The sequence below is a fragment of the Leopardus geoffroyi genome, chromosome E1 (assembly GCF_018350155.1).
Source record: "Leopardus geoffroyi isolate Oge1 chromosome E1, O.geoffroyi_Oge1_pat1.0, whole genome shotgun sequence".
Classification (NCBI taxonomy): domain Eukaryota; kingdom Metazoa; phylum Chordata; class Mammalia; order Carnivora; family Felidae; genus Leopardus; species Leopardus geoffroyi.
In genome coordinates this window covers 4,286,538-4,305,698 of record NC_059330.1, presented here as the reverse complement: position 1 = coordinate 4,305,698, position 19,161 = coordinate 4,286,538, and the positions used below count along the sequence as shown (strand labels likewise).

The 19,161-nt window shown below is 51.7% G+C and overlaps 1 protein-coding gene across 6 annotated transcripts in view; it reads left to right on the top strand.

Annotated features, from left to right (window-relative positions):
• Positions 1 to 19,161, top strand: part of GAS7 (growth arrest specific 7) — a 217,687-nt gene that overhangs the window by 79,049 nt on the left and 119,477 nt on the right. Inside the window, exon 1 of one of the 6 annotated variants that reach the window (XM_045487368.1) lies at positions 18,689 to 18,805. The exons of 4 other annotated variants lie outside the window; for them this stretch is intronic. In XM_045487368.1, coding sequence (XP_045343324.1) covers positions 18,720 to 18,805 — 86 coding nt within the window. In that variant the 5' untranslated portion in view covers positions 18,689 to 18,719. Of the gene's footprint in view, positions 1 to 18,688; positions 18,806 to 19,161 lie in introns of those variants that run through there. One more of the 6 variants, XM_045487369.1, reaches the window with a different exon arrangement.

Here is a 19,161-nt window from a genome sequence, read left to right as displayed (position 1 = left end):
GGCGCCCCTACAGTGAGCATTTGCCCAAGTCAGCCTGCCAACACCTGCGTGTCACAGTGCCCCTTGGGATAAAAGTGACTCCCTGGTCAAATAACGTTGAACCTTGAACAAACGAATATTCGTTCGTTCTTTCACCACCTTTTTATTGAGCACCTGTTACACGTTAGGTTGGAGGTGCCCGGTGTTTCTAACAAAAGCCTCTGCTTTCACCGCTTAGGTTCTCTTGGGGAAAGCAGACGATAAAATAACTAGATGATGTGCTTTCGGGCTCGTGAGGTACTGTTTTCCCGTCGCAGAGCAGAGGGCAGTGGGAGGTGATGTTTTAGATGGTGTTGACAGGAAGGCTCTGTGGTCCCTGATATTCAAACAGACCCGAGTAAAATGAAGACGCAAGGAAAGAGTGTTGCAGGGGGAGGAAAGGTCCACGCACATGGGCCGAGAGGCGGATATAACGCTTGACCCCTCCGTCGTGTCTGGAATAGAGGGAGGGAGAGACGGGGAGATCATTCAGGCCGCTGTGGACACGGGCTTTTTACTCTGCGGAAGATGGGGATCCACTGTGGAGATTTGAAGCGTGACGTGATTTTTTTTTTAAATTTTTAATGTTTGTTTATTTTTGAGCGAGAGAGACAGAGTGCAAGCAGGGGAGGGGCAGAGAGAGAGAGAGAGACAGAATCCGAAGCAGGCTCCAGGCTCCGAGCTGTCCGCACAGAGCCTGATGCGGGGCTGGAACTCACAGATGGTGAGATCATGACCTGAGCTGAAGTCGGATGCTCAACCGACTGAGCCACTCAGGTGCCCCTCTCGGGATTGCTTCTTAAGGATTTAGTTGACAACCAAGGGTTAAAACTAACAGTCCTATGAAACCCACGGTCTTTAAAGACTTTTTTTTTTTTTTTTTTTTTTTTAATCTGTTCTCTTCCCGCAAACCCACGGGAGCGCTTTCTTTTGGCTTTCAGGCAGAAACGGTCGTACTTTTCCTGAGCCCGCTGGCTTCTTTTAAGGACCAAGGACCGTTCAGCCAAACGCATTGCCCTCCTTACACTGGCTGCAAAGCTCGGTGCTAGATCTGGGGCCCACCTCGTGTGCGGGAAGATTGCATCACAGGTGTCCCTGACTTCTCCCAGACTTCATCAGAGTTTCTTTTTATTTTATTTTTTTTAAGATTTATCTTTCTTTAAAAAATATTTTTCCTTTTATTGAAGTACGGTTGGCACACGACGTTCCACGAGTTACGGCGAACAACAGAGCGACCTGTCAGTGCTGTTAGAACACCACTGACTACATTCCCCACGCAGTGGCTTTCATCCCCGGGACTTACTCATTTCATAACTGGAAGCCGGGACCTGCCCCCCTCCCCTTCCCCTTGCTTTCTCTGCCCTGTGTTCACTTCATTTGCCGCTCTAGGTGTCTGGTCCAGGAAGAGGGAGCGTGGGGCGTGGATTCTCTTTCTCCAGGCCTGATGGTGACAGGGAAGCCTCATTTTGTGCTCCCTCCGTCCTGCCACCCCTTTTCCCTGCTCCAGTGTGGGGCCGGCTAGACTTGACTTTTCCTCCTGTGGGTTCGGTGCCCCCCTCCCTCCCAACGCGGGAAGCAGCCACTGCACGGGTCGGACGGCAGCTTGCCCCGCGTCATTCGGGATGATTTACTTCTCTGGCGGAGACCCTGGTCTGCGAGTACACACGGACCGCACGCTGAACTTGTGGAACGGCGTTTTGCAGTGCGCGCTGCTGCAGCCGCCCTCTGGCTGGGCCCGCACAGGTGCTGGTGACGCAGCCAGGGGCCAAGGCACTTTGTGCAGCGGGGAGGTGCTTGGGCTGCCCCTTCCTGAACCCCTCATCGCCGCTCAGAGTCCTGCAAGGTTCGAACCAGGAGAGATGTTTGCCAGCAGCGGGGCCGCCTGGGGTCCTCATACTCCCCTTCCCTCCCTCGGGCAACTGTCCCCCCAGTGCTCCAGGCACTGTCTATGGCCACACGGGCTCCCTAGTTTATTCTCTCCCTCCCTCCCTTCCCCTCTCCTCCCTCTCCCCTCCTCTCCCCTCCCCGCATCTTTTCTGAAACACCACAAGTGTTTTACCCCCTTTTGTGTATCGGAACCATCCCCGATGAGATCGTACCTTCCCAGCTCTGCTGCTGGGGGGCTTCAGGGTTTCACCCTCCCTCCTCTTCCTGAACGCCCCCCCCCCCCCACAGGCTGATGCCATTTTTAGTTTTCAGTAACTTTCTTTATGGAGGATTCTCAAGATCCCGTGGGTTTGAGCACCAGAAGGGCCCTGGAATCTAGCTCGGATTCCATTTCTCTGCAGCCAGAGGGCCGCAGGGTGAAATCTCCCCGCAGAGACCCCCTCATGGCCAGCCTGAGCCCTTGAGGCATGTGGAGTCTGTCTTCTTTATAACGGTGAAGGCTTCCCAAATGTTTGAGGAAGCTGTTCAGAAAGCCCTCTCCATCCATCCATCCATCCATTCATTCATTCATTCACTCCACATGAGTCAGAGAAGCTTTATTGATTTTCTTTGGTATGTTTGCAAGGTGTGTCTGCTGGGACCTGTGGGTAGTGTAGACACCCAGTGTGGACACTTGGCCCTCTGCGTCCCAGGGGCTTACAAGTTCGTGTCGCGGCTGGGACAGACACGGGCCACGTTCCAGCCTACACCGAGGCGGTGGTGGTGATGGGTGCCCCTCCGAACGCATCCTGGTCCGGCACCCAGTCACTGCCCCCATCCCCCGGGAGAGGGCTTCCTGCTTAGCAGAGATTGGGGTAGTTTGGGTGCACAGCCCTCTTGGGGACGCCAGGCTGAGCTCGCTCGGAACCCTGGGCAGGTGGCACATCTCCATCCCCTGGACTCTCCTTCTCTGATGGGTTTTCCCTTTTGGGTTTTCCCCATGCACACCCGAGCCTTGGGATCAATTCTCAAGAAACTAAGTGGGAACTCAGTGGGAACACAGGTTTGCCATTTGCTTAGAGGAAAAAAAAGGTAATGTTTTGCGTAACCGCTGGGATTTATGGGCCCTTAGCCGGTACCTGCTGGTGCCCTGCGGAGGTCCTCTGTGGAACTCATCCGGGAGCTTGGAAGCCACGTCTGGTGGTCCAGCGTAGTCTCGTGGATCTTCCTTTCGCTGGGGTCTCTCTGGCATCCGTGCTCTGTCCCTTACTGCCCTGTCAACCTTTGTCCTCTGACGGTGACTTGGCTAGCCCTGATGTGTTATTCCCAGGAACGAGCGGTCACGCAGTGTCTCAGAAGTCTCCTTTTCGCCCTCTCTACGGTTCTGTGTGACGGAGCCTGAGTCCAGCCTGGGGTGATGCCCGGTCCACACAGCAGGATCTCTCAGGATCCACAATCCACCCTTCAGGATGTATTCACAAGCTTTGGTGTGAAGTCAGAACACTTAACCTGCCAGCGATTTGTGTGGGTTCCAACAGCCTCTGCAACCCACGTGCATCCCTTTTCCTGTCACGTTTAATTCCCTGCCCTCCGCTTTTGCTCAGACTCGGTCGCCATCCCCTCCGCCTGTGTCCAGAGCCCGGGACGAGCCCAGGTTCCTTACTATGGTTTCGTAGCAGGGGCCGCTCCGGGTAGCGTAAATTTTGTGCCAAGGCGGAAGAGACAGGATCGCTGCTCTCCCAGCCTCGCAGGGACCCTCGGAGACCCTGCCTCCCTCCCAGATAGTGTCGGTGCCAGAGTGCACACATTCCAGGCTGATTAGCTAATGACTTTGGACCGGGCTAGTGCGATGCCAAAAGTGTGATTCACTCAGTTGCAGGTAGGGACAACGGTGAGCATGCTCCGTTGCCATGGGGACGTGAACACCGATTCATCTCCAAGCAGAAAGAATTCACTGCCACTCCTCTGGGATGTGGACGTCTCCCACACCGCTCCCCCGGGCACTCTGCTCTCCCTCAGGCTGCGGTGCGCCCCTTCCCCTTCCCCCCCCCACCGTGTCCCCCATCCGCTGTCGCTCCCTCCTGGTGGGCGCCCTCGTCCCCCGGGTGCAGCGGACACCCCTTGCTGCTCTGTGGGTTTAGCCACCATCTAGCCACACCTCCGATGTCTCATCTGAAGCCCCAGTGACCGGGTTGTACTCGACCGAATGCTTTCTTGAGGTGCGGCCCTGTGACGAGGTGACAAGGGCGAGGCTTTAAAGTTGGACAGATGTGGCTCAGGTTCCTGTTGTCATTCATGAGCTCCGTAGCCTTGGGAAAATGTTTTTCTTCCTCCTCCGTGTCCTCCTAGGGAAATTGGGGCAGTCCCTACCTTACAGGGCTGCAGGACGACGAGACGGAAGCATGTCAGAGCGCTTGGCACATCGCTCCGCGTTCGCTTTCGTTCTGTCTCTTCTGTGTCTCAACAGCCCAGGGGGCTCCGGGGATCGGCGCTGGGACAGCCTGTGAAGCCGGCTAGGAGGCCGGCGCACCCAGGGACGGTTGTCCGGAATGCAGAACTCCGGGCCGTGCGCCCCGTCCGCCTTGCGCCGCTTGGGTGTTCTTGGGTCGCAGACGCCAGAAACGGATTCTGGCTGATATGAAAAGCAAAGGGGAAGCCATGGGAGAGATGCTGCGGCTCGCAGAGGGGGCAGGGGCCTGGGGGAGCCTGAACACCCGACAGACACCGAGGTGCTCGCTTGTTGGAGGCCCTGCAGGAAGGGGTGGCGGGGATGGTGTCAGAGCAGAAGTTAGCGTGGTCGGGTGTGCTTGGTGGTGACGGATGAAGCCCACCCATCTCTCAGGGGGTCGGCCCAGAGCCTGGCGGTGAGCGTGGGCCACACGCACCTGTGTCCCCTGAAAGATCCCTTCGGATTTGGAGCGGATGAGCTGGTCCCGGGATTCCCAGTCTTGCAGAAAAAGCACCCGGTGCGTCGGGGGGCGGGGAGAGAACTCCCTACACGGAGCGGGGCGCTGTCCAGATGGGTCGTGACCTCACTGGACCCCGTGGTTTCTTGTTCCTTTTGGTTTTTTAGTGTCTGTTTATTTTTGAGAGAGAGAGGGAGAGGGAGAGAGAGAATCCCAAACAGGCTCCGTGCTGTCAGCACAGAGCTGACAGTTGTGAGATCACGACCTGAGCCCGAGTCAAGGGTCAGACGCTTAACCGACGGAGCCCCCCGGGCGCCCCCGGACCCTGTGGTTTCTAATAGGACTTCTCTGATGACAGGGAGGAAATACGAATGAGCGTTACTGGGCTTTGTAGCCCTTATTCTCCCCCTGAAACCTGCTCACTGGTATGTGTAGTCAATAACCAAAGTTTCCTCAGATTCAGTCAATTTTTCATGAAATCTGTCCACAGAACATTACGGAGATTCTAACAAACGCGTCTACCACGCGTAGTTTTAAATCAGCTTTACTGAGCGGTAATTTGCGGTCAAGAAGTATTTACCCATGTTACCTGTACAGGTCAGTGACTTGACCAATGTAAACAGTCATGTGACTGCCAAAGCATAGGGCATCTTTCCAGAATGTTCTCTCTTGTCCCTGTGTCTCCTGTCCTCCCTCATCTCCTCGGGTCACTCTGGAATCTGGCTTCTTTTGCACAGGGTAATTGCTGAGATTTACCCATATTTTTGTATCAGTGGTTCGCGCCTTGGGATTTCCTAGTAGAACTCCATTCGCTGGATATACTGTAATTTGCTTCATTTGTCAATTGATGGGCATTTGGGTTGTTCCCAGCGTTGAGCTGTAATGATTAATTCCGCTGTGAACGTTTGTGTTCTAGCCTCTTGGACGTGCCTTCCTCTCTCTTGCGTGAATACTTAGGCGCGAAGGTGCCAGCTCATATGGTGAGTGATGTGTGACTTTATGAGAAATGGCAAAACTATTACTTCCGTGAATTGTGCTTTTTAGGTCTTATAGAAAACTTTTCTTACGCTGAGGTCCTAAAGTAGTCTAAAACTCCTCTAAAAGTTTTATTTTTTAAAAATTAAAAAAACTTTAAAAATTCTTTGTTTTTGAGAGAGAGAGACAGAGAGAAAGGGAGACAGACAGACAGAATGCAAGTGGGAGAGGAACAGAGTGAGAGGGAGACACAGAATCAGAAGCGGGCTCCAGGCTCTGAACTGTCAGCACAGAGCCCAACATGGGGCTTGAACCCATGCGCTGTGAGATCATGACCTGAGCTGAAGTCGGAGGCTTAACTGACTGAGTCACCCAGGTACCCCTACTGTAATTTTTTGATAGTTACAATTTATCAGAAAATTTCCTTTGTGGTCCTAGTTTGTGAGGAGTTTTAATGGTCAGATGCTTTTTCTGCATCTAAATTATTTTTTTCTTATATAATCTTTTAATGTGGTGTGTTTAATGAGTTTTTTTTGATGTTTTAATATCCCTCTCTTTCTGAGATTAAATAATGTTTGTTTAGGATTTTTACAGTTATGCCCTGTGAGGTTAGGAGGTAGGCTTTTAAGTCTCTCATTGTTTTCTTTGAAGGTCAGTACAAGGTAGTGTAAGAGGAACTGAGTGTTTTTTCTCTCCATTTCTGGAAGAGAGTTATATAAGATTAATGTCTTTTCTTTCAAGGTTTGAGAAAACTTGTTGCAGAACCACAGAGATGTGTTGTAGCTTTTTAAGGTAGAGTTTAGGCCACTGAATCGATTCCTTTGAAGGTTATAGATCTATCTAGGTTTTCTGTTTCCTCTTGAGTCAATTTGGAATTTTTAATTTTTCTGGAGAATGATCAGCGATCAGTGATGAGAGGTAGCAAATGACGGGTCAGTGCCAAGACTTGTGGGGAAAATAGGACCTTAGTAATTCATGCTCCCAACACCCGAAAGGTAGAAGGGGGGAGATCAAAGTGACTGCGTCCCAGGGTTTTTGTATTATTCAGAAGGAGAAAAGAGCTATCGATTATCTTTATGCTTGGGAGTTGAGAGTACATGTTAAAAATGTCTGTATAACTGCCTAAGTCACCTGAGTAGTATATAAATAGACCAGAATTGCCAAGCGTTCAGGGGCGGGAGGGAGAATAAAGAAAATGCATTCAGGGGCGCCTGGGTGGCTCAATCATTTGCGCGTCCAACTTCTGCTCAGGTCGTGATCTCACGACCCATGAGTTCAAGCCCCGCGTCGGGCTCTGTACTGGCAGCTGAGCCTGGAGCCCGCTTCCGATTCTGTGTCTCCCTCTCTCTCTGCCCCTCCCCTGCTCGTGCTCTGTCTCTCTGTCTTTCAAAAATAAAGAAACATTAAAAGAAAAATAAAGTAAAATGCAGTCAACCCGGTAGAAAGCAAGACGGGAAGAAGCCAACCAAAACAGCAAAGACAAGAGTGTGCTAAAGAGAAAGCACGTCATGGCGATGACCTTTGGGTGTTTCTCCTTAGCGCTCCACACACAGGCCCCTGCACCGTGACCGCCTGTCTGCGTCTCTCTCTTTCTCTCTCTGTCTCACGGGAAGCAGACTCTTCTGGCTTCTGGGCCACTCATCTGCTTATTCTGAGTGCCTGGCATACAGAACGTGCCTAGTAAGTTTGGATGAGTGTGGTGAGCAAATACACCCTGCAGACAGAGCCACTCTAGTAGGTTCTGTGGCTCCAGGGACATTTTAATCTGTGCTTGCCTTGGTTGATCCGTGAGTTAGGGACTGAGGAAGGAGCTACAGCCTTGAATTTGATGGGGGAGGCAGGGGGGGAAAGCCACTGAAACCACCATTAAATTCCTCTACTGTGTGTGTAGCTGTTATGTGCTTGGTGGGTACGAGGGGGGCCCCGGGGACCTCTCTCGTACAGGGGGTGAGGTGGCCTGAGTGCTTCTCGAACATTAACACATTCACGATTCATGGGGGGCTGGGGGCATTTGTGAGGGCACAGATTTTGATGCAGGAGTTCTGGGGCGGGGCCCGGATGCTGCATTTCTGACAAGCCCCGTGGACCGTGCTTTATGGAGCAGGGCTTCAGGTTACTACCTACGCTGATACTCTGCCTGGATGCTTGGGGACAGCACAGTGGCCCTGTACTTGGAGAATAAGCTCAGATGGAAATTATTCTAACTTCCGGGGCTGTTACTAGTGAACGTGAGGGCTCCAAGCCCCTGCCGGTGCAGGGAGGGGTACCCCTTGGCCTCATACTGTGCGACTCCAGCTCTGTGCAGGGCGGGGTGGGGGGGGGGCGGGATGGAAGGAGTTTGCCGAGCTCCCTGCACGGCGATCACACTCTTCCTCGGTTTTCTCGTTTCTCAAGCGGAGCCACATGGCTTGTTCAGACACGTCGCCTCCTGGGAAGCTCTCATCTTGATGATTCACATGTCACTTGTCACCGTTCTCCAGTACCGTCACACTTTATCTGTGCAATCAAAATCCCATTTCCTTGCCTCATTCCTGCGAGCCTCCGCCTGCCTGTCCCTGTCGTCCTCAGGTTCTGGTTTCTGTCGTGCTGTCCGCCCTGGGCAAGACAGGCAGCCCTCACTCCCCTCTCTTCAGAAGCACGACAGGGGCCAGGGACAATGATGTCCTCACACCCACCTTTTTCTTCCCTTTTAGTCTCTCTGCTTTTAGAGAAATGCACAAACCCAGTGGGCAATGCCCCAAATCGCAGATATGCCACTAATGCACCGATCCTGGGGCCAGACAGACCGCGGGCGCCATCGGGGCTTCGGGTCTCTTTCCCCCGCTTGTCCCGTCACAGCTTGGAAATGGTACAGGCAAGCGGTCTGCCCTCTTCCTCCCCTATGTTCATATCAACTCCTGTGCACTGGAGTCTGGGAGGCTTGTGGATATAAAGATCTTCTATCAGTAAGTGACGGACCCTGGAGTTTTTTCTGTGGGTGTGGTCTGGCTCCAGGGTTTTACAACCAGAAGATCCTTTTACACAGCAGGACAGTCTGGAACTGGAATGTCTTCAGGACTGTCCCTAGACTTTGGGCAGGGGAAGCCTGGCTGCGTGCTTCTCTGGCACACTCCCGGACCTCAGCGGGGTCCTTTGTCCCTTTGCTTTCTCTGGGATGGGCAGAGGTGACACAGGCCTACGGGATGGGGCTCATCACCTCCGGCGTAGCTGCTGTGAATGGACTGTAGTTAATGCAGGGGCCGCTGGTGGGGGTCTGCGTGCCAGCTCTGTGGGTTTTTATTTTTATTTTTATTTTTTTTACATTTATTTATTTTTGAGAGACAGAGACAGAGCATGAGCAGGGGAAGGGCAGAGAGAGAGGGAGACACAGAATCAGAAGCAGGCTTCAGGCTCCGAGCTGTCGGCACAGAGCCCGACGTGGGGCTTGAATCCACAAACTGTGAGATCGTGACCTGAGCCGAAGTCGGACGCTCAACCGACTGAGCCACCCAGGCGCCCCCCCCCCCTTTTTTTTTTGCCAGCTCTGTGTTAATACGACCCCAGCCTTTCCTTTTTTCTGAACCTTGCCTGAACAAACTGTTGGGCCAGGCAGGTAACGGTGCTGAGAGAGCAGGTGGAGACATCGGAGCCTTTATCAGCTGCCCATTAGAATTGCCTGGCAAGCTTGTAAGACGGCCGTCTCCCAGAGCTCTGTTGCCTGGGTCCGGGGATTTCTGGGCATCAGGGTGATTTTTTTTTTCTTTTTTTTTTTAAAGATTTTTTTTTTTTCAACGTTTATTTTTGGGACAGAGAGAGACAGAGCATGAACGGGGGAGGGGCAGAGAGAGAGGGAGACACAGAATCGGAAACAGGCTCCAGGCTCTGAGCCATCAGCACAGAGCCTGATGCGGGGCTCGAACTCACGGACCGCGAGATCGTGACCTGGCTGAAGTCGGACGCTTAACCGACTGCGCCACCCAGGCGCCCCTAGGGTGATTTTTAAGGTCCCAGATGATTCCCACGGGCAGCCAGGGTTGAAAGCCACCACGCCAGAGAATGGCGAAGGCAGCCCCAATTCCCTTCATACTGTCAGAGACGACTTTAGTATACGGCCTTCTTGATTTTTCAGGACACGCCTGAAACCTTGAGGTGTTCATGGGAAATTGCCTCGTTTTTATACATCAGCTCCTGGTCTCTGACACGTACTCAGATGGGCTGGGCTGCACCCTGTGGCTGAGTGTGTTTGTCTTCCCACAACCTGCCCCCCCTGCGTAGGCCGGTTTTCTGTTCTGGTTCTTGGCCCTGGACTCTGAGCCCAGCTCTGTAAGAATGATGCTGCTGAGCACAGACCCCTGGGCGATTCTGTTCTCTGGCCTGCTGCCCGGGGACACCCCATCGGTGGCCTCTGAGTAGGACCGCCTGACTGGGTGGCTCCCCAGAGTCCTGGCTGGGCCGGACCCGGGGGCTGTGAGGTGTTGGGTCGCGATGGGGGGAGGTGGGAATCCGGAACCTAGTCCCCGTTTTCGAGAAATGGCAAACCTCAGACATCTGTGTGTTCTGCCCCCACTTCCCAGATTATGACCTGCCCACGAGCGAGCCTCCGCCCCTCTCTCTCGAGCAGCCTCCTGATTTTGGAATCGGGCCAGATAAACGGCCTCTTCGCTGGTATTTTCTCTCTCTGAGGTCAGGCCAGAAGCCTGGCGAGCTGGGTGCAGCCCGTGGAGGCAGAAACTGGGGACAGAGAGGGGGCATGGCCAGCTGATCCCGGCTGGCGTCGGGCAGTGACCCTTGGGGAAGAAGGAACTGTAAGCTTCCTGTCCTCGTACCTGACTTTTCCTAACAGACCTTGAGGCCTTAAGGCCCATTTGAAAATGAGCCTCTCAAAACACCTGACAGGTCTTGCAGCCACCAAAGGGATCGTCTCGGGTGCTGCATGCGTTATGGGAATGGCTGGGCTTTGGGGAACCCCTGTGTTGCCGCCTTGCTTCACGATCCAGGTCTGCAGACCACAGCGGAAGTTTCTGACTCTGGTTTTGGTCCCTGTGTGTCCGTAGAGCTGTCTGCCCTGCGTTGTGCACGTGTCCCGACAAAGCACGTCACGTGCCAGCCTCTTTTGGGGTTGTGGGCAGAGCGGGGAGGGGAGGACTTTCTCCCCGCTGCTCCATTCTCTTTGGGGTGACTTATGGGCTGACACCTTTCGCTAGTGGCTGACTCTGACCCCTGCTTCCCCGATCAGACTCCTCTTTTTTTTTTTTTTTTTTAACATTTATTTATTTTTGAGAGAGAGAGAGAGAGAGAGAGAGAGAGACAGAGCGCGAGTAGGGAAGGGGCAGAGAGAGAGGGAGACACAGAATCTGAAGCAGGCTCCAGGCTCTGAGCTGTCAGCACAGAACCTGATGTGGGGCTTGACTTGTGAACCATGAGATTATGACCTAGTTAAAGTCGGACACCCAACCGACTGAGCCCCCCCAGGCGCCCCCAGACTCCTTCTCTTCCACGTGTAATAAAATCTCTCTCGGCCTCCTTCCTAGAAAGACCCTGGGGATTGCATTTAGGGTACACCTGGACACTGCAGGCTATACCCTCCTCATCTCAAAGCCCTTAATTACATCTGCGAAGACCCGTTTTCCAAATGACATAATATCCACTCCTGGCTGTGGTTCTCGAGCCTGGCAGGACGCCTTTGGAGCCCACGTGGTTTCTAGGCCACCAGATCGGCCATGGAGGGCTTAGAAATGCCAGACCACGCCATCGAGGCTCTCCTTGTGCCCCGGCCTCTGCCACAAGAATCCCAAGCATGGAAGCCAGACTCTCAGACCCCACGGCTCACAAAGCGGGCTCCCAGCGTGTGGAGGTTGAGTGAGAGGGCCGAGAAGCTCTGGTGTATTTGAAAATCCCATTATCCAAGCATCTTTGGATTTCTGTTGGCATTTACATGACTACCTGGGCTCTGGCAAAAGCTGTGTTTGAGAAATGAAAAAAGGGACTGAGGATGAGCCCCTCCGGCCCCCCACTACAGCAGGGCTCTCTTTGGCGATATCTCTGGAGGGGGGTGACTCACTGGGGTCTGAGCGACAAAGATACTGCTATGGCTCCAGGACAGAAAGCCCTTCCTCCGCCCCTGGCTGCCCGTCCAAAGTGGGAACTCGGGGCTGGGTGTCCTCAAAGAGGCATTTGGCCGAGCCTGGTGCTGCCTGCCATTCACAAGCCTATGAATGCCTGCACACACCTGGGGCACGCTGCCGACAGTTTGAACCTCAGTTTCCTCCCCTGTAAAATGGGTATAATTACAGAACAAACCTCATGGGGCAGAGTGAAGCTCGAACGTGTGTAAACGGATGAGAACAGTCAGGCCCGTGCTAAGCTTCCTGCTGTGCTCGCGATGATCTGAAAATAGAGACGATTTCAGGTTACCCGCCTTCTATGTTGGCGTGGATATTAAATGAGATAATGCACGTCAGTGCTCACAGCAGGGTCATTCTTCCCACTTTGGATTTGAGCTCCCTGTGGGCAAGGCCTTCTGTCTTCCAGATCGCGAAAGTTATGCAGCGCGTTGTAAACGGGCAGCAGTGAGCGTTGGCTGGACGGACGATTGAACAATCCGTGTGCTCTGTGGGTGACATTTCGATGAGGTGGTCCCCGGGCCTGAAGTATCTTAGACACGGTTATCAGGGCTTCATGAGGGCATTGTGTCCCTGCTTTGGGGCAGGGATGTGGCTTTGGCAGAGAATCTGGATGGTTGCAGTTGAGGAGTTAAATAATAAGTACTTTGCTGTGTCAAGCGGAGAGGGCAGCATAGCAGGGGCTCGGCTGGGGTATAGGGCACAGAGACACACGTGGGTGCACATATAATCATGCCAGGTGCTTCCAAGCCACTGCTCATCACTTTGATGGCGGGTGGGGGGGGGGGTTGGGGGGGGAGGGGGAATCCTTTTGTCAGACAAAAGGAGGCCCTGCCTACCTGTCCCTGCAGGGAAATCCCTGTGAAACCACCAGAGTCACTCTCTGCTGCCCCTTCTGGATACCCCCTGGGAAACTCAGCCAGCAGAGGGGACCTTGGGGTTGGGGGGAGGGTACCTTTCCTGGGGGACCATCCTCAGGGGAGCAGGGGACAGCCCTCTGCTGTCTGCAAGCCTCACCCCGAGAGTGCAGGACTGTCCTAGGGACCTGCAGGGGTCTGGGGCTCAAGAGGGCATTTGGTGTGGGGACTGAGGTCTGCAGGGTCATTGGGAATTCTCACCAGCTACTGGTGGGTCACTTCTTCTGGAAGAGGGAAGAGAATGGGGATGTGAGTGGTGCTGGCTTGCTAATTCAGCAATTTGATTTTATTTTATTTTAGATTTTATTTCATTTATTTTTATTTTATTTTATATCTTATTTTATTTTTATTTTATATTTTATTTTTATTTTATATTTTATTTATTTTATCTTTTATTTTAGTATTTTATTTTTTATTTTATTTTGTATCTTATTTTGTCTTATTTTTACTTTATATTTTATTTTATTTTATATTTTATTTATTTATTTTATTTTATTATTTTATTTTATTTTATATATTATTTATTTTATTTATATTTTATATTTTATATTTTATATTTTATTTATTTTTATTTTATTTTATTTTTTATTTTATTTTATTATTTTTTTTAATTTTATATTTTATTTTTATTTTATGTTTTATTTTAGTATTTTATTTTTATTTTATTTATTTTTATTTTATTTATTTAATATTTTATTTTATTATTTTATTTATATTTTATATTTTATTTATTTTATCTTATTTTATTTAATTTTAATTTTATTTTAATTTTATTTTAGTATTCTTTTTTTTGCAGGAGTATTCTCCTGAAAACAGTAGTATGTATCTATTTCAGGAGTAGAATTTAGCGATTCATCACTTAACCTGTGACGCCCAAGAAGTGCCCTCCTCCTTAATGCCTGTCCCCCATTTAGCCCGTCCCCCCACCCAACACCCCAGTTCAGCAATTTCTGAGACCAAAAGGCAGCCCATCAGCAAAGCAGAATTAGCCGTGTTATTTGAAGTTAGTCACAGAAAGAAGTTTATTAATTTTTTTATTGACTTCTGCCCAGCACACATTACTGTGTTTCAGGTGCGTTTGATATTTTTATACGTTACAAAACGTTGGCTGCGTTGGATTTGCCACCACACGCCATTATTACAGTATTAGTGCCATACTTTATATCCCCGTGACTTATTTATTTTATAAATGGAGGTTCGTACCTCTTAATCTCTTCGCATAAAGGGATTCAGATCATCTGTATCCACTGTGTCTGTGTGCCTTCCGGAAGCAAGATGCATGTTATGTGTTTTTAAAGTCTGTATTTTCTGTATATCAAATGAGAAGCATTTGAGGATGATTCTGGAATAGTTACAGACTCTACATTAAAGTATTTAATAGAATGATAAAAACATTCCTCCTTAATTGTGGGTCACAGCTTCCCTGTGATCCCCAAAAACCCTATAGTTGACCTCTCTGTGGGAATAGACTTGAGTCAGCATCCCTGGGACCGGCTAAGGCCCGGTCAGCGTTAGGCTGTCCCAGGGTTTCTCAGCCTCGGCACAATTGACATTTGGGGCAGATCATTCTTTGTTGTGGGTGAATGGTCTTTTGCATGGTAGGCGGTTTCACAGGATCCCTTCCTTTCTCTTATTAGATGCCTGGAGCTCCCTGTGGTAAGCATAATCTTGACTGCCCCCACCCCCATGCACACACATCCAAGATGCCCACGTCTTAGTCCCTGCAACCTGTGAATATGTAGTTATATGGCGAGAGGGAATTGAGGTAGATCAGATGTCTGCATTATCCAAGCGGGCCCAATATAATCTGAAATGTCCTTATAAGTGGAAGAGGAAGGGAGCAGAGGGAGAGAGAACCAGAGAGGCCTGGACAGACCATTGCTGGCTTTGAAGTTGGAGCAAGGGGGCCAGCCACCAAGGAGTGCACGCCACCTCTAGAAGCTGACAAAGACCAGAGGACAGATTCTTCCCTGGATCCTCCACAAGGAACAGAGCCAAAGGGACGCCTTGGTTTTAACCCAGTGAGATCCATCTCTGGGCTCTAGATAATAAATCTAGAACTCTCAGATAATCAATTTGTGTGGTCTTGAGCCACAAAGTCTGTAGTTACTTGTTTCAGTGGCGGTAGGAAACTGGCACACCACCCGCCTCTCCCACCCCCCAAGAGTCTCCGGAATCCCCCTGGTTCAGAAACGCTGGCTCTGTGGAGCGCCATATTGTTTCCCTAGAAGCAGTGAGAGGAGAGGGTTTCTCTGTTCTGCAATGAGAATGAGGTTGGCAGTGAGGACGCCCAGCAGGATTAGCTCTGGGGGAAACCAGTGGTATAAAAGGGAGTGGGTGCCATGGCCGCTTCCCCAACTCACCCCCCAACCCCCCCTGCCCCCCACCAGAGGCTCCTGGAGCTGTCACACTGTCATTAATGGCACAACGTTCATGTTGGTGCTTGTGCATATTTGGACAGAACTAGAAAAGAAGCTGAGCTGAAAACCATAAAAGAGAATATAAAAACTCCATAAAACATTGAAACGTCAGGCAAAGCAGCACTGCTAGCGGGGGCCTCGGCGAGGAGGGACGGCACGCTGGGCGCCTTTGGCTCTGTGTGTGGGAGTCGTGGGCGGGGAGGAGAGGCCCGGGGAGCCCGGCCCACGCTAGGGGCCACCAAGCCCGGGCTCTGGGCCAGACACGCAGCCCCCTGGACCCAACCCTGATGCTATGATTCTGTTTATTTTGCTGAATATGACATTCATATGGTTCTGATTTCTTCTTTGTGATCCGTCATCTCTGTGTGGCTTTGGAGCCAGAAACCCAGAAAAAGCGGCTTTGAAGTTGTTGTTCTGGCCTAAGAAGGAAGTGGTGCCTTTCCAGGGTTCATCGGGACGACCACGAGGTCCCCTTTGATTTGCGAAGCGCTCCAGGAGCTGAGCGGGAAGGAGGCTGGCAAGGTCGGTTCTGGTCCTGGCCCGGGAGCTGGGCCGGGTGAGAAGGGAGGAGTGGATTTGCACGGCCACGGTAACAGCCACTCTTTCTCCCACCGGGAAGAAACAGCAGGTGGTTCCGTGTTACCTGCTGCTTCAGGTGGTCACATAGAGCTGTGGCCCCTTACGTCTTCCTTGCAGGTGCTTGTGGCCGCTTACGTCTTCCTTGCAGGTGTACTTTCAGAAAAGAAATTACAAAAAGGAAAAGTCCTGAAGCAAATAGGATGTGGAGAAAAGACATTGTCTGTTTCTGTGGTGTTTTGATATTGAAGGGACGCGGGTCAGACCATTCCGGGTTGGGCTGGCCTCGCTGGACGTAACCGGCATATAGAGGCCGGGGTTCCCAAATTTCAGCATGCGTTAGAATCTTTCAGCAGGAGTGCTTGTTAAAATGGGCAACAGGACCCCTACCCCCTGGAGTTTCTGACTCAGGAGGGCTAGGATAAGACCCAAGGGTTTATACTTCTCGACAAATTCCCAGGTGATGCTGACGTGGCTGGTCCGAGGTTGAGAACCGTTGTTCTAGGACAAGAAGAGGGGCTTTGTAACGAAAATTGGAACTGATAACGAACGGTTCTTAGGATCCTACGGTTTGTGCATGGGGACCCCACGTTTGATCTGAAGACTGCTACAAAGAGGCTGTCATCTTCTGGGATTTTTTTTTCCCCCAAGGTGAAAGCAGCAATTTTTTTTTCAGTTGTTATGCAGTAAAATTGACTATTTTGGGGGTGTTGGGTATTTTAGGGTCTTGGACAACCCCGAGCCTGCCTGAGATTCCTTCACACATTTTCAAATCAGGCGTGATCTCAGGGCGCCCGGGTGGCTCAGGCGGTTAAGCGTCCGACTTCAGCTCAGGTCACGATCTGGGTGGTTCGTGTGTTCGAGCCCCATGTTGGGCCCTATGCTGATGGTTCAGAGCCTGGAGCCTGCTTTGGATTCTGTGTCTTCCTCTCTCTCTGCTCCTCTCCCTCCCCCGCTCATGTGCTCTCTCTCTTTCTCTTTCAAAAATAAACAAACAATAAATAAATACATAAATAAGTAAAATTGTTTTTGAGGGGTATAGTTCTACGTATATATGGGTTCATGTAACCACACTCTTACCCAAGATATAGAATAATTCGTCCCCCCCCAAGAACCTCCCTTGTGCTCTCCCTATGCTCTCATACCCCATCCCCCCCAACCCCTCATGAGCCATCCAGGCCTATAGCTTTTCTTTTTGAGTGTGTCATGTAAACAGGATCGTACGGTATGTAACCTTTTGAGACTGACTTCTTTTTTTTTTTTTTTTTAATTTGTTTTTTCAACGTTTTTTATTTTTTTGGGACAGAGAGAGACAGAGCATGAACGGGGGAGGGGCAGAGAGAGAGGGAGACACAGAATCCGAAACAGGCTCCAGGCTCTGAGCCATCAGCCCAGAGCCCGACGCGGGGCTTGAACTCACGGACCGCGAGATCGTGACCTGGCTGAAGTCGGACGCTTAACCGACTGCGCCACCCAGGCGCCCCGAGACTGACTTCTTAACAGACACCTGTGACATCATCCAGGTCACTGCACGGATCAGTAGTTGGTTCCTTTGTATTGGGAGCAGCGACGCATCGTATGGATGTACCGTGGCGGTTCATCATTCCCTGTTGATGGCCTCTGGGTTTCTTCCAGTTCGGGGTTATGACGAATAAAGCTGCTATATGCACGTTCCTGTATAAGACTTGGTGCGGACATATGTTTCCCTTTCTCCTGGGCGCGTACCTGAGAGCGGGATGACTGGCTCGTATGGTGGGTGCAGGTTTTAACTTTATAGGAAACTGCCACACGACTGTCCAGAGGGGCGGGGTGCCATTTTGCGTTCCCACATTGGTGTGTAGGAGTTCTTATTTTTAAAATTTTTACTAATGTTTATTTTAGAGAGAGAGAGAGAGAGAGAGAGCGTGAGCAGGGGAGGCGCAGAGGGAGAGAGAGGGAGACACAGAATCCGAAGCAGGCTCCAGGCTCCGAGCTGTCAGCGCAGAGCCCGACGCGAGGTTCGAACTCACAAACTGCGGGATGATGACCTGAGCCGAAGTCGGACGCTTAACCGACTGAGCCACCCGGGTGCCCCGAGATCATGCCTGATTTGAAAATGTGTGAAGGAATCTTCAGGCTCGGAGGCTCGGAGTCCAAGGCCCCCCAGCCTCTTGGTGGCTTCTTGGATTCAGATCTTTTGCTTTGAAGGCTATGCTGAGCAGGAGCTGGGAAGCCGGGGCTTCTGTATGTGATTGGAGCTCCAGCAACATCCAGGGCCCGTGCAGCCGAGCCAGGCTTGTGCCCCGGGACTAGGGAAACAAGACGGAAGTAGAAAGAAGAGATGACAGAGGAAAGGCACACATCTTAGCATCACAGAGGCAGAAAACACTGGGCTGCTTCTCCATACCCCTCTGCCCCCGGCGCCCTTATTTGTAGGCTGAGGCTCCGAGGGGATGAAGCACCCACCGCAGTGAGCTTGTGGCGGGCCGTGGCCAGCCTGTGGCAGGAGCCACTTTTGTTTCCGGAAGTGTCCTTGCTGATGGCACCGCGGCCACAAGTTGCTTCCCCTCGGTGCTTGAGGAGTAGAGCTTTTGCAAATCGATATACCTGGTCAAGATCATCATACTCCCTGGGTGCCTTGGCCTCGGGTCTGCTCCAGGCAGGAGCCGGCTTTAGGAAGGAGCTTGTGCAGAGCGGGGGTCGTGGTCACTGCCGAAACCAGAACGGGTGACTTAATGGGAAGGTCCTTTCTCGGGAGGCCGTCCCACCCGCCCTCGAGGGGACAGGGCGCAGCTGCCCTGGAAGGCTGTGGACATGCTTTCCCGATTGCAGAATACTTCTCTTTCATTTTGAATATCATTTGTTTGGTTGCCACGGCAACGCCAAGTCTCTATTTTAATGCTAACCTGCGTGGCTGCAACTTTCTATATATAAATGCTGCTTTGCACAGTGAATTAGCTGATGCCACAGGAAGCAGCGGATGTGGAGACGGTGGCAGAAAATGACCAGCGTGTCCGCTTTGCAAGAGGAAGGGCTGTGGGGCTGAGGTGAGTGGGAACACCCGGGCAGGTGCTCGAAGCGCTCACTGGAGCCCCGTGAGAGCCAGGTGGCCCGCCACACCTGTGGGAGAGAAGCCAGCGCTGGAGAGCCTCCGTGGGCAGGTGCTTGGTGCTGCTTTGGAGCGACCCAGGGTGATTCTGCTGTTTGCGCACCTGTCTGCTGTCCTCATGCCTTCCTAGAGTCCGGGTGGCTTGGGGACCCAAGGCTCTGGAAAGACCAAGCCACTTTGGGGCCGGGGTGGTATCTGAGGGTGAGCTCAGTGGAAAGCAAGTTTTTCCTGTTGCCTTCAACTCCCCTTGGCTCCCTGCCCTGGCTCTTTGCCGCCTCTGTTTTGCTTTTTCTT